At 43.5% G+C, this 15,325-nt stretch overlaps 1 protein-coding gene across 1 annotated transcript in view; it reads right to left on the reverse strand.

Moving 5' to 3' along the window:
* myo15ab (myosin XVAb) overlaps positions 1-5,836 on the reverse strand; it is a 51,072-nt gene extending 45,236 nt beyond the window's left edge. The window contains exons 1-2 of the mRNA XM_078268327.1: positions 3,800-5,836; positions 17-2,473 (exon numbers count right to left, since the gene is read on the reverse strand). Of these exons, the coding sequence (XP_078124453.1) occupies positions 17-2,473; positions 3,800-5,836 (4,494 nt within the window). The remainder of the gene's footprint in view (positions 1-16; positions 2,474-3,799) is intronic.
* Between the last annotated feature and the right edge of the window lie 9,489 nt (positions 5,837-15,325).

Consider the following 15,325-nt stretch of genomic DNA (forward strand, 5'->3'; position numbering starts at 1 on the left):
TTAACCTTTTACCTACCGTGATAACTGATCCATCAGGCAAAGTGTACGAGGCTCCACGAATTTGTCGGTTTTGCAAGGCATGGCCGAGCAATGGAGAGGAAGGTGTATGTGCATATGGTGACACCAAGGTTCCATCTGGCAACCGGTAGGATGCCTGCGTCAACTGTGAGTTTAGCAGGGCACTTCCTAACATTGGTGAGGAGGGTGGTGGGGGTCCATATGGGGACCGTCTGAGTTGCATAGGTGTCTGATAAGATGCTTGGCGGAGATTTGGGTTCTGTTGAAGAGCATTATGGAGCTGAGGCCCAGCTGGTGCATAAGGGTTACGATGTTGCATCACAGGGGATCTTAAAGATGACACATTCTGCAAATTAGACCTGTTCTGTAGGGCATCATGAAGCAGTGGTGATGGACCAGGCTCAGAGATATAATCATATGGAGTAACAATAGTTGGTCCATATGGTGAACGGAGCTGTGGAGTCTGATAAGAAGCCACACCTCTTAGTGCCTGACCATGTCTCATGGCTCCAGAGAGCATTGGAGATGAAGGTACAGATTGGGCATATGGGGACACTGGCCTTTGAAGAGGAGATGCATAGGAAGCTTCTCTCACTGCCTGGTTTTGCAAAGCTCCAGATAGCATTGGGGAAGAAGGGTGCATCGGCTGTTCATAAGGGGACATTGGCCTTTGTAAAGGAGAAGCGTAAGATGCATCCTGTATAGCCTGATTCTGCAGAGCCCGAGACAACATGGGAGATGAAGGGGCCATAGGCTGTTCATAAGGAGACATTGGCCTTTGTAAAGGAGAAGCGTAGGATGCATCCTGTATAGCCTGATTCTGCAGAGCCCGAGACAACATGGGAGATGAAGGGGCCATAGGCTGTTCATAAGGGGACATTGGCCTTTGTAAAGGAGAAGCGTAGGATGCATCCTGTATAGCCTGATTCTGCAGAGCCCGAGACAACATGGGAGATGAAGGAGCCATAGGCTGTTCATAAGGGGACATTGGTCTTTGTAAAGGAGAAGCGTAGGATGCATCCTGTATAGCCTGATTCTGCAGAGCCCGCGACAACATGGGAGATGAAGGAGCCATAGGCTGTTCATAAGGGGACATTGGCCTTTGTAAAGGAGAAGCGTAGGATGCATCCTGTATAGCCTGATTCTGCAGAGCCCGAGACAACATGGGAGATGAAGGGGCCATAGGCTGCTCATAAGGTGACACTGGTCTCTGCAGTGAGGGAACATAGGACGCATCCCGAATTACCTGGTTTCGCCTTGCACCAGAAAACATGGGAGGGGATGAGGGAGCATAAGGTTCATATTCTGTAACCATCTCTCCCATGTCTACTACTTGGGCAGGCTCTCGGCCAAACCGTGGGGATGCAGGATATGACATGTGTTTAAGGGAGGGCTGTGGAGAGGCGGAAGGCATCCTTCTTATAGAATGGTGAGCTATAGGACGTCCTCGAGCCACAGGGCGAGGACGAAATCGACCAGATTCTCTCCTCCCCAGAGGAGCACGGTGGACCATGTGAGGGGAGTGAAAAGGGGAGGAAAGGAGGGAGGAGTCCACTGTGAGAACAGAAGACCTATTGCTTTGTATGGAGGAGGGACGGAATGGACGCACATTCTGGGTGGGTGGGGGCGCGGGGCGTCCTCGGAGGCCCATAGGTGAGGGCCTGACAGTACCTAAGGGAACATTTCCCCTCATCCTAGGCCGGGCCAATGGTGTGGGGTCCCTGAGCAGCCGAGTTGAGCGACGAGAGAGGGTAGGAGATGATTGGGACGGCCGAGGCCCTGCAGGAGACAAACTGCGACGAGATGGGGAGGGAGAGGGAGATGGTCTTCTACTGAGCTGTGGAGAGCGAGGGGGAGATGCATGACGAGGGGAGGATGGACCATGCGTCGTCCTCCCTCCAAACGGGCTGCGGGCTGGAGTGGGTGAGGCTGGGGGACTTCGCCTCCTCATAGAAGCACGGGGTGAGGAAGGTGGAGAACGTTGCCTCATTGATGCTCTTGGTGAGGGTGGAGGACTTCGCCGAATCATGGAGGCACGGGGAGAGCGAGGGGGTGAGGGTCCTCGAGCCAGGGGAGAAGGTGATCTCTGAGGTTGCATTCTACGACGGGCGAGGGGGGAGGCCATGGGGGAGGAAGTCGGTGAGATTTGTCTCGACATAACAGAGGGGGGTCTTTGGGCATTGATGAACCCACTCCTCATGGATCGTTGTGGGGAGGGGCCGAATCTCTGTGGAAGCATAGGAGAAGGTGCTGGAGAAGCCATGGCAGAGGGATGACGCCGCATCTGTGGGGAGGGCATGATGACAGAGCGGCGGGATGGAGTTGGAGAGGGTTGCAGGCGCCGCCCAGGAAGGGGGGACAAATTTGCTTGCTTAATAATCATGGCAGTTGGAGTAGGGATCACTGGGCCATAACCCTGTGGCTGTGACATCATCATCGGGTCTGCCATCATCTGCTGCCGAAAAAACACAACAACAAATATGTAGAATAAATTGAGAATTAAAAAAAACCTAAGGGACTAATACATTTGGTGAAAATGAATGGTATTCCAATAAGAATACAACCATCCACCTTGTGGAAAATTAGTTCTGAAAACTGGCCCATCTGCTCTACAAATAAATTACTTCTTGGACCACATATTAAGAATGCATTTCACTGTAATTGTAAAGTGTGGAAGAAGTACCTAATGTTAGCAGAGAAATGGCATTGTCAGTTACTGCAAAACCAGTATTATGGAAAAACCGCAACAAGTTACCACACTCCCAACCTCTCTACTTCACCCAAACATGGTGCCTTGCAGCTACAAACCATAGCACAAGAAGCACAGGGTCTGTGTGGCTAATCTTTTACGATGCTAACATTTGTGGGGGAGCTCTGAAGACTGGAAAAGGTGTTTATACCTGCCTAGTATATTGTATAGCACACAACAACCACAAAATAACTTGAACCCTTGGCAAAGGCCACTTATACAATGTAAAAACGCAGTAAGTTACAGAAAAACATATTTAGTAGTTGACTACCCTAGTTAAGCATTGGTTGTTTCAAGCAACCGACTAAACAACTCAAGCCCCCTATTGGCAGGCACTGGCATGAGCAAGCCAGCTGACACTCACAAGCAATCCCCTGCACCTGGCTAGTAGTTGGTCTTTGCAGTGAGTTAGATGTCAAAGCAGTTGTTAAAAAAAAAAACCAGGAATTAGACTACTACTGTGTTTCTTCAACCATTTTGTTTATGACAAGCCATGTAATAATATGTCACTTATCATAGATAAGTGGTTGGGAAAGAGCAAGTTTAATAAAAGCTGCTGATGGCAAGAATGTAATCTAGCTAATAGGGTTATTATATATATATATATTATAATAGTTCATTTTTTTAACACTACTTATCTGCAAGAATAGCCATTGATTGGCTGTTGAAATTCCTACTTAGTTATATCATAGAAATGTGTTTTTTTATTCCCTCTAGCATTAATATCGCTTATTGTCTTGTGCTAAATTTTTAGATTTCACTATCAGAAAGCTATAAATGTGGCGGAACACTTTCTAGTTAGAGATGCTTTTGCTCTCCCTCTAGAGTGGGGTTACTTAAAATAAGGTGCTTGGAGGGGCAGTGGAGGTGTGCTCTCTAGAATACAGTGGGAATATTGCCACCTTTTTTACATGTTCACCCCACATTATATTAATGAATCAGGTTGAACGTTAGCAAAGTTGCCTTTCTGTACCCTCTAGCATTTAAGGGTATGGCTGTACAACATCAATGACATAACAGAGCTAAAATTACCTGCGGGGAAATCATTTGTTGAGACATCATTCGTTGCTGCGGCAACATCATCTGCTCTTGTGGTAACATCATTTGTTGTGACATCATCTGCTCTTGTGGTGACATCATTTGCTGGGGCATCATCTGTTGCTGTGGTGACATCTGCTCTTGTGACATCATTTGTTGTGACATCATCTGCTGCTGTGGTGACATAATTTGCTGGGGCATCATCTGTTGCTGTGGTGACATCTGCTCTTGTGGTAACATCATTTGTTGTGACATCATCTGCTCCTGTGGTGACATCATTTGTTGGGGCATCATCTGTTGCTGTGGCAACATCATTTGTTGCTGTGGTGACATCATCTGTGACGGCATCATTTGGGCAGACATACTCTGTTCTTGTTGTAACATCATCTGCTGCTGTGGTGACATCATTTGTTGCCGTGGTGACATCATCTCTTGCTGTGGTGACATTATCTGTGGGGTCATCATCATTTGTTCTTGAGGGGACAACATAGTTTGTTGTTGAGAAAACATCATCATTTGTTCTTGAGGAGACATCATCATTTGTTGTTGTGGTGACATTTGCATTTGCTGCTGTATTGACATCATGTCACCAAGTTGACCTGGTGCAAGAGGATACTGGTCTTCATACTGGATTTCTGACATGTCTTCAAATTCTGGATCAGGTGGCAAAGTAGGTGGAGGGGGCAGAGGCACATCTAGACGCTCTTTCCCAAATAGGCGCACTTGAGGTCTCGGAACTCTAAATGTCATCTCCCCTCCCTGAACTCCACCAGTATCATCCCCATATTGATCATACTGGTCTGGATACTGGTCCCCATACAGGCCCTGTAGCTGATCCATCCCTTGCCCTCCAAAGCCAAAGGCCTGCTGGTCTCCTGGTAGAAATCTGATGGCCTGCTGGGAGCTGTAGTCTTGATAGGGCATGCCAGTATCACTATAACTAAGTTGATAGTCTGGTGGAAATCCCCCTTGCATTCCCATAGTTGCTACATAAGGGTCCTCATAATAACTTGCCTGTCCGAGGTCATAGAAACCCCCTTGTCCATTACCGTAGTAAACTCCTTGACCATCATCAAAATAACCCTGAGCTTGAGGGTCAAGGAATCCATCCTCACCCATTTGTGCATAGTAGCCCTGACCCTCGTCACCATACATTGCCATTGCCTGTTGTTGTTGGTCATCATAGTAATCAGCTTCCTGGTTGTTATAGTAGCCTTGGGCAGAATAAGGGTTATAGTAGTCCCCCATGCCATCATCATCATGAAGACCTACTTGATAATATTCTGCATTTGGATCATAGAGTCCTTCTTCCTCATAGTAACCCAAGTCTTGATAGTCTGCAACCCCTGCTCCATTGTCATAGTAACCATACTGACCCTGGCTTCCATATGCTGCAGTTGCCTCATCTCCATAACCACCATAGCCATCATCATAGCCTCCATAATCTTTCTGGATGCCTGAATGTCGCTGGTCGTATCCATAAGCCTTCTCCCCATTCTCATAACCATTGTTATATTGACCATTTAGATGACCTCTGGAGCTGGCTTTTCGGTTATGTCTATGTCCGTTCCAGCCATGGTGTCCTACATTTTCTCGCATTTTAGTGGACAGGAAGCGCTTGGTCAACCAGTTAGTTGCCGCTGCGACCTTACCCAGCAACGCACTTCTGTTCTTGAAGTCGTCAGGAGGCCCGTCAGCGTTCTTTTTTCCAAACATGTTTTTGAAGAAGCCCCCTTTCTTTTCATTTGATTCATTTCCTCCTCCCAGACGAAGCAGCATGTAGGTTGGCTTCTTTCCACCATTTTTCTCCGCCTTCGCTTTGGCCTCCTTCTCTTTTTTATTATTTTTGCTGCGCTTAAACCTCATCATGAATCGAGAGGTGTTCTTCAGCATGGACTTGCGGCGTTTCTTCTTAGCAAGGCGGGTTTTTCTCCTCCCCAATCCCAGGAACAAACGTGATGTACTTTTCAGCTTCTTCCTGCTGTTCCTGCGCCTCTTGAAGCCAGAAAACTTCATGAACATCGTAGACATGTTCTTCAGACCTTTCTTTGGGATTTCCTTTATGGGAAGCTGCGGAGCTTCCTCTTTTTTTTTACCTTTCTTTTTCTTTGCATCAGCATCAGATGTCGCTCCTTTATGGTGGTGGCCATCTTTAGATTTCTTTTTGGATTTGCCGCCATCCTCTTCGTAGTCTTCATCATCCTCTTCTTCATCCTCCTCATCCTCATCTGAGTCCCCACGTCTAGACTTCCCCCCTTTCTTTCCCTTAGTCGCCTTGCCTCCTCGCCCCTTCCCTCTCCTGTCATCCTCTGAGTCTTCCTCCTCGGACTCTTCTTCACTAAACTCTTCATCCTCTTCCTCATCACTCAGGAGCTCCTCCTCATCCTCCTCGGACTCCACTTTCTTACCTTTCCCTTTGTCTTTTCCTTTCTTTCCATCATCTTTTCCCTTGGGTGGCTCCTCCTTTCCCTTCTTTCCCCCTTTCTTATCATCTTTATCTCCTTTCTTATCATCCTTTCCACCTTTCTTATCATCCTTGCTGGGTTTCTTTTCCTCTTTTCCTCCTTTTTTGTCATCCTTCCCTTTCTTTTCTTCCTCTTTCTTTTTCTCTGGTTCTGGTTTTCCGCCCTTCTTTGTGTCTTTCTTGGGGTCTTTCTTAGGCATTTTCAAAAGTGGCTAAGAAAACATCATGGCTTCTCTTCAGGATGCAATGCTGTAAACCTTTAAACACACAGACACAAATATTACATGCACACTGTATGGAATGTAATACTGTATTTGAAGTTTAAAATGAAAAAATGTAATATGGTAAGAAAATATGATCAGTATTCTGACCTTTAAAAAAATTCTTGGTTTAGATATACCTAGTTGACTTTGCACCGGCACTATGTGCAGGTTCCGTTTGAGGAGAGGTCCACCTGGCCAAAGCCGTTCTACAATGCGCAAATCTGGTCCCCATGAAGGCTCCTGTCCAAACATAAATAGCTAAATGTCAGCAATCTTTGCCTCACACACACATAGACATTATATATACACAAATACTTGCATACACACAATGAAACTAAGTAGTTACGTAAACTTTGATCTTCATATCACCACCCCATTAAGTGTTTTTTAGGTCAAAAGGGATCAGAACTCCAAACACCTTCTATAAATCTAATTCTGCTTATGTATACCTAGCATTACTGTAACTGTATTGTGACACTCAACCTCACTACGAACTCTTACAAAAACAATGTTATACTCTGTTGGTTTTACTAATTTCCAAACAGTATGATCCCTCCAGTATTTGCTTTCTGCAAAAATGGATACAAACATTAAAAACACACAAACAAAACATGTAGCTGTTACTCCAGCTCAAGCTCTATTCTGTCTATGGTTAAGTCTTTCTCTTGTAGAGTTGTAGTAAAAGACAAACTCTTGTGGCAGTGTCACCAAACTCATTCAACAAGACAGCTTTCCATAATAGTCACCTCTGCATTCAATCGCAAACACTGCAGAAGAGCAAGTGTGGTGGTCGCCAGAATCTCTGCAGTCTTCAAATTTGTTGCATCCTTGCAATAGATCTCTTCTTCAGCAGTTAAAAAAACAGAAGCAAAAAAACTCTGGGACAAAGTCTTTAGGTCACACTGAGCTTCTTTCTTTGACCTACTCTGTCCTCTGTTGCTCACTACAACACATTCCCTCACTCAACACAGCACTCACGCTTGCCCTCCTCAGAGTGTGTGACAACTAGTGTGTCTGTGCTGTGTGTGTGTGTGTGTGTGTGTGTGTGTGTGTGTGTGTGTGTGTGTGTGTGTGTAAGAAAGAGAGAAGGGCAGATGGGTTGCCTGTTTGTGTGTACTTGTGTTCTTGTGAATGTGTATGTGTTTGAGTGCAATTGAGGAGTTCCTTGTGGCGGGTTGTAGAAGGAGTCTTAATTTGTCATCTGGCTCTACAGGTGAAACTCGAGAGCTCTGGGCAACTGAGGGGGCGAGGCATAAATAATACAAAAGGTAGAGAGCAAGAGAAAGAGAGAGAGAAAGAGAGAGACATAGGATGCAGAGGATAAGACTGAATGACAGTAAGATGTCATCAACTCCACAAAAATCCAATAATTAACAACCTCTAATTTCTGTACCGTTATTGTGTTGCATGTACACTTATACATGAGAGAAGTATACACACCTTTACGCTATCTGACATTAAATCTTCTCCTATTTTTTATTAGATTCCTATTAGAGTAACATACTGTCAGGTGTGTGTGTATGAGCGAGAGTAAGAGATGCAACATTCTCATCAATATTAGATTTAAACAGCATCAATATGAGAACTGCAGGCAGCCACCAACCTACAGTATCTCACATACGTAACAGCAGGAGAAGGAGCAGAGGCAGAAGAAACACCCACTTGTATTGTAGATGTGACGTCTTCGCTCGGGGTATCAATAACAGAGAAATGACTCTCTCGAACACGCACATACACAGTCAGTGAAGGATCAGTAACAGGGCTTTGATTATTAGTGCCATCAACCAAATGATTCCCCTTCTAGAAGGAAGGGGTTGGATTGCCAGATCTGTCCTGTCACAGGGTATAGGTGTTGGGTTGCCAGATCCTGATCTTTTGGTCTTGGTGTGCAAGTCAATCTGTTCAATACCAACCAGCAAAGAGCACATGTAGTGTATGTGTGTGCATGTGTGCACAGTGTGTTTATGCAGAGTTATGCCTTTAAGTGGGTGCACACAAGCATTAAAAAGACGGAGAGCGTGATAAAAGAGCATTTTTTTCCTGGATTTCCCACGGTTTGTCTCTAACCGTACATCTGCCTTTGAAGCAGAATGAAAAGACTCTATCAAACGTGAAAAGCTCTGAGTAGCAGCCAGCCTCCATCTTCCCAAAGCAATCGCTGCTGTCAGGCGGTCCTCCATCTTTTGATAGCATTTGGAGAGCAGAGACAACACAGAGGAACTGGGATACATGCCCGAGAGAGAAAAGCTGACTTATGACAGAAGTGGACTTGATGAGGCTCATCAAAAGCATTCAGGTCCTGAGGGGGAGCAATAGACCATGTTTGTCACTTATTTTACACACACAAACACACGCACGGACGCACGCGCGCGCACAGACACACACACACACACACACACACGCGCACACGCACACACACACACACACACACACACACACACACACACACACACACACACACACACACACACACAGCAATCTACTGCTATCTAGTGGACCAGCATTCCACCTGCAGCATTGGAATAGTTTGAAGTTGGTTGGATCAGCTAGTTTACAGGCCTGCAGCAAGTGTGCACACAACATAAAGCAATTACCTAAGTATTTTTGCTGGTTTTATATATAGGCCTAGTCTTGTGAGTGGAAAAGAGAACATTAGGTAGTCTCACTCCAGGATAACATATTTATCTTGCAGCAGAGAAGTGCAGGCAAACGGATACTGAACGGTTTGTGTGTGGACCAAAGGAGAGGGAGGAGGAGTGTGAGAGTGCACCCAAAAACCTACCTTTCCTCCGGCACACCCACACTGGAGCTTCGTAGTCACGTTTCCCCATCCTGCATATAGGTTAAAAAAAAAAGAATAAAAAAAACACCAACAACTAAAACAAATCCCGTTTACATCATACATCTTAACCACTTACACAGTTCCTCACCTCTGTTGCTCCTCTGGCGGGGCTGAGAGCAGCAGGGGTCGGTCAGTAGAAAGGAAAAGTGTGCCACCGGGAACGGAGGATGAATATTTAACGACCACTATTCTTCAGTGACCGGCCGGGGGCTTGAGTTCCACACACTCCGGTGAGAACTGATGAGCACCGCGGGTGGGCATTGTCGTTCATACACACACTGAGGTACGTAGTGGTAAATAAACAAGGTGTGTTAAGTTAATGCAAATGAATTTAATTATCATATCTGTATTTGTGCTATTATAAGTTAATAGGATATATGTTTTAACCTTAAAAACTGCCCTCTCTGCTAACTGTCGAATAGCTAACGCTAACGTTAAGTGGAAAAAAAAGTTTTCCCTCCACTAGCCTACCTGACCGGAAGTTTAGTAGCCATATATAGCTATATAGTTTGGGGCTTTGGATATTTAATATTTCCTCTCATCCGGACTGAACACGATGGTGAGAAAGTATGTAATGAGACGGCTCAAGGGATTCATGGCATAACGGATAAAAGTGAGAGCTACAACAAGAAAATGTACAGTTAACGTCTTTCCACATGAGCAATCCTTCTGTTGCCCGCCAGATGGACCCGCCTGACAACAAACAAACAGCCGAGCCACAAACTGCTGCATCTCCACTGGATTCGCTCCATAACCCAGACGACCTTGCCGTCTTCCCCACACGACCGGCTGGCTGCCGGTAACAAAACAGGTTTAGGCTTTGATATTGAACCAACTGTGGAGAGCCACGATGCAAGACCTCGCTGTTTTTGTCTTCTTCTTGTTTTGAGAAAAACAAGCCATTGGCTACGTTTGAGCTATATTTAGCGCTGTTCATGAAACACTGATTTACATTGACTTCAGCCGACAAGCACATTTGCTGTGTTTTAGGGTTAACACACTTCATATAGCCTACTGTTGCCATTCTAAAGCTGGCAGCCAAAGTCTTGGTCAGTGCACGCAGCTCTCCAACTTGCCAACTTGTTTTATAACCCAAACCAGGTCACTGCTTTTATTTTTTTACCCACTGACAGCAACATAATCAATTAATAGGCTACTTAAACAGCTGCTTGAAATGCAATTAAATAATCCATAACTTTAGGCCCCTCTCTCTTTTAGTCATATACCATAAATTACAATAAATCATTGTTTCCCAATCTGGGGGACAGGACTCCCTTAAGGGGATGTGAGAAGATTAACAAGATAGGAAAGCAGAAGAAACATGTTTTGGTTCAGAAACTTTTTTTCCTGACTTTTCTCTTGACTTTTCTTGTTTTTCTCCCCATGTAAATTACTGGATCACTCTACTTATTCATTCTTTAATAATCTTTTAAATATTGTTTTATTATAATATGTATGCTCTTTGGAAGCAAGCCTAACCTGAATTATTTAGATTTTTTTTTTCAACCAAGAGTTGCTGCTAGAAATTGTGTCCCCCTGACAACAGCTTGCTTAGGGCACTGAAACAGTAAATATCTATAATGCTTGACATGTTACAGCGCCCCTGTCCAACTCTTGGCTCTGTGAATCATTTCAGGAAAGTAATGCCTTTATCCTGCAGGCAGAAGCTACTTCTGTTTCGAATAACATATACAGCAAAGCCGTGTTTCAGGAAGATGGTGATGTTTCTGCAGGAAAAATGTTGGAACAGGTGTCAAGCTAGACCGGCATTATTATTTGAGAAAGAAATATCAGAGAAGAGAAATGTGAAAGATAATTGGAACAAAGAGTAAAAATGTAAGTAGCCCAAACTTGCATATTGCCAATACTGGTGAGGTGACAACAAAAAAGGTAGCCCTGGCTTGCTGCTTCTGAGTTTTACATGGGTGCAGTCGTGAGCTTTCCCACTTTGTTGGTCGGACAGGAGGCAACAGATTGGTGAGCAGATCGCCAACATTAGTTGTTCTCCTGAAGGAGTCAGCTGAGTCTGGAGCTGAAACCGCTGCTCCGAGACACCCAGTCTCTGCAGCAGGTCAGAGGGTGACTTAGAAAGCACTCAGTGGGACAGAGAGACCTGTGCATTGTGTGTTGTCTGTGTTTTAACAGAGCAAGAGAGAGAAAATACAAATGCATAAATAGATAGATAGATAGATAGATAGATAGATAGATAGAGTGTTGGAAAGACAGCAGGGTACATACATCCACATCCACTAAACAGAGGCTCCACCTGGATATAGGCTGGATAGTGGAGGAGGGATAGCGTTGTTGCTGTGGTAGCGAGAGCCCCGCTGTGTGTCCATCAGTTTCAAATAATCCCTGCTGCTGCTGAAGTGTCCTTGAGTCACATTTTCTACCCCTTCCTGTTCAGAGAGACACCTGACTGCTGTTGCAGTCAAACTAAAGTGAATTTGTTCCTGTGTCACTGACTGAAATACTTTTTTTATACTCTCTTTTATTCATACAGAGCCCAGCATTCACTCTCACACCCACTCCAAGGTGTGTGTGTGTGTGTGTGTGTGTGTGTGTGTGTGTGTGTGTGTGTGTATGTGTATGTGTATGTGTGTGTGTGTGTGTGTGTGTGTGTGTGGGTATGTGCTAGTTGACAATGACAAATAGCCTTAAAGAGGATGAGAATCTGCATTTGTGGAATATTAGAGCGTCGGAGGAATGTATTGCAGCAGCCTTTATGGACTTGTATAATGAATTATAGGAGCCTTACAGGACATAAATGTAAAATATTTGTACCAGGAAAAGTCGCACAAAGCTTCAATGTGCTGTAAAGAGAAAAAAACAGGACATAATAATCTAAAATGAACAAGAGACCTACTTTTATCATATGCATGACTAAATGAAAAAAAGAAGCCATGTGTGGACCCTTGGAAAATATCTTCCATGCTAGTCTATCCATACACCTGCACTATAAATTAAATTTAATAAATGAATAACTTAATATGATTCCATTATACATTCCATGGTCAGCTTACAATGTATATAACTGTTCGCCATTGTCCATTGTTATTTTTGATCACACAAAAAGATAAATAAAACATAAGTAGAAACTATTTAAAACAACAAGATACAATGTACAACCATGACCACCATCAGCTGATATAAAATATATTTATAAAAAAATCTATGCAAACTTTATAGGGCTTTTATTTCACACCAGTAGCTTATTAAAGTGCTGCAGGCTCTGGGGGATAAATGAAATTATGAGTCATTTTGTCTTGACATTGAGCATCAGCAACCTACATTATATCCGGAGGGGATGAGAGTATACTGAGAGTACAGTAGATGTAGGGGATGTTCAGTAGCTTTACAGCAACAATAATGTTATATATCTATGGTATTTGATTGATTGATTATAATAGTGGCAATATTTGTATTCTTTCCAGCTTTCAGAAATGGGCTTTCATTTATAAAATATCAGTTGTATTTCTCCACATTCAAAACATTCAATAGATCAAATCTACCAGGATGTGAGAATAGTTCTTTAAATGGCTGTTAAACATAATGATACAGCTTAAAGAATTTAACACTTCTGTTCCTCCTGGGTGTTTTGAAAACACAGCAGTCTGAAGATTTCGCTTAGTGCTGCTTTAGCTTTAGAGAGCAAAGGGGCAACAGAGATGAAATTATCATGTTGTTTTCCGCACAGCAGGTGAGTATTTGATCATCAGGAACCACTTGGTTCTGAGATCATGCTTTCATGTTGGGATGGTGCTGTGGAACAGAGATAACACCTGACTTGGCACTCAAAAACACGGAAATGGAATTTATATACAAGCTGATGCATCTCAAAAGCCTATTAGTTGAAGCCAAATTACAATTTAAGATATTTTTAAATAGATGAAAGTGGGAAGTCCACTAATAGTTTTTGTGATTAACATTTTTTCTTTTTTAAGCAACATACAATTCGCAACATAAACATACCCCCCCCCCCCTCCATCATCACCACCCACCCAGATAAAGAAGAAAAGATGACACAGTAACTACAATATACACCATATACAACAAAATAATAACAAATAATAAGACAATACACTATAAACCAAATAAACATATGTATAAATGACAACACCATAAGCCCATCATACACGTCTCTCTCCCCAGCTCAAAGCTTACTAGGAGCCCTCCAGAAAGCTCAGGTAATTTCCCCATTTTCTAGTAGTAGACATCCAATCTGGCAAACCTTTTATGTGGCATTTTTTCAAACGCCGCCACCCTAGCCATCTCACGAGCCCACTCCTGGATTGACAGCACCCCTTCATTCTCCATCCTCTTAAAATAACCTGTCTGGTTATCATTAAACTCAGAACCCAGCTTCTTATGCGCTTATCCATCCTGCCTAGGACTGACCCATCTCCCAGAACAAATAATCTTGGGTTGAATGGAACCTGGGTCCCTGCAATCCGACATAGGTTATTGTCTATCCTGGTCCAAAATTCCTGGCCCTTATCATAGGACATGAAGTAATTGGCCATCCTCTGTCTTACATTTCCAACAATTTGGTGTATCTTTCAGACCAATTCTAAACAATGTGGAGGGAGTCCAATAGAAGTGATGCATAATCTTGAACTGAATGAGGCGCTAATTTTTCTTGAGCAGAACAATTGAAATGACATCGTGTGACATTGTTTTAATATTCCTACAGATTCTGTCCCACTTCTCATCATCCAGTGTAATACTCAGATTCTTTTCCCAGGTGTGACAGTGGCGAGGAAAAACTCCCTTTTAGGAAGAAACCTCGGTGGTGAGAAAAACTTCCTTTAACACTTGATAAAGTATTTAGATATGGATCCAGTTCAAACAGCCGGGACACTTTGGTCCAAACAACATTTAAGTGAGAGAATTATCAGCTTTGTTTGCGACAACGATGGGGCAAGAACAGATTGCTCAATACAACACCAGGGTGGGGCTCTCTCAGGAGGACAGTCCACCCATAGTTGATATTTTCCTATTTAGACACAAAGCCAAAACACACGGCATGGTGCACACCTGTGGCCTCAGACTTGCCAGACTTGCTTTTTGATTAATTGTGCTGCAATTTGAGACATTTATTCACATTATACATGACGTGGAAGATGTACAGCTGCAATTTTTCAAATTGCTGTCTTTTGCTCTCTGAATACTGATGCTTTGTGAACAGGCAAGTTCTACAAATTTATATTCAGAAGGGTTGACTTCAACAGACCTGCAGTAACCCCCACACTCTGCCACTCACACGGTAGAAACATTGAATTTAAATGTGAAATTTAACATTTGGGTGAGTTTGGCTTATTTTTTATTTAACCTTAACAACCTGCAGTAAAACAAGAAGGATATAATACTATCCTCCAGAGGTCTTTATGAGCTCTTATTTCACAGAAGAAGATGCAAGTCACACGTAGCCTAAACAATTGTGGTTGGAAAAATACCTCAAACAAAAGTGAACCCTTCGCCCAAATTGGTTTTATAGTATCATGCTTGTTGCTTAAATAATTGATTAGCCAAAATATATTGTAGTCCATAGGCAATCAACTAAAGGTTAAGTAAAGATTTAAAATCAATCCCCAGGAGGAACTGAAGGACATGGCTGGGCAGACAGACAATTGGGCTACCTTGCTTAGCCTGCTGTCACCCCGACCTGGACCCAGATAAGAAGTGAATGGGTAGATGGATGGATGAAAATCAGTGTAACAGTATTTGTCGACTCAACTGGACTACATTACTCTTGCTGTTGTTGGCATGGTTTCCATGCTTGCTGCCCCTACATTTTGCAGCCTCAAAATTTAGGCTATCATTGTAAGAGCTCTGGATTGAGACCCCGAAGCAAAATCAGCATGTAGGAGCAAAAGTACAAAAGCAGGCTTTAGTAGATAGATAGATAGATAGATAGATAGATAGATAGATAGATAGATATAGGTCAGCAA

This window comes from Sander vitreus, chromosome 2, assembly GCF_031162955.1.
Source record: "Sander vitreus isolate 19-12246 chromosome 2, sanVit1, whole genome shotgun sequence".
Taxonomy (NCBI): domain Eukaryota; kingdom Metazoa; phylum Chordata; class Actinopteri; order Perciformes; family Percidae; genus Sander; species Sander vitreus.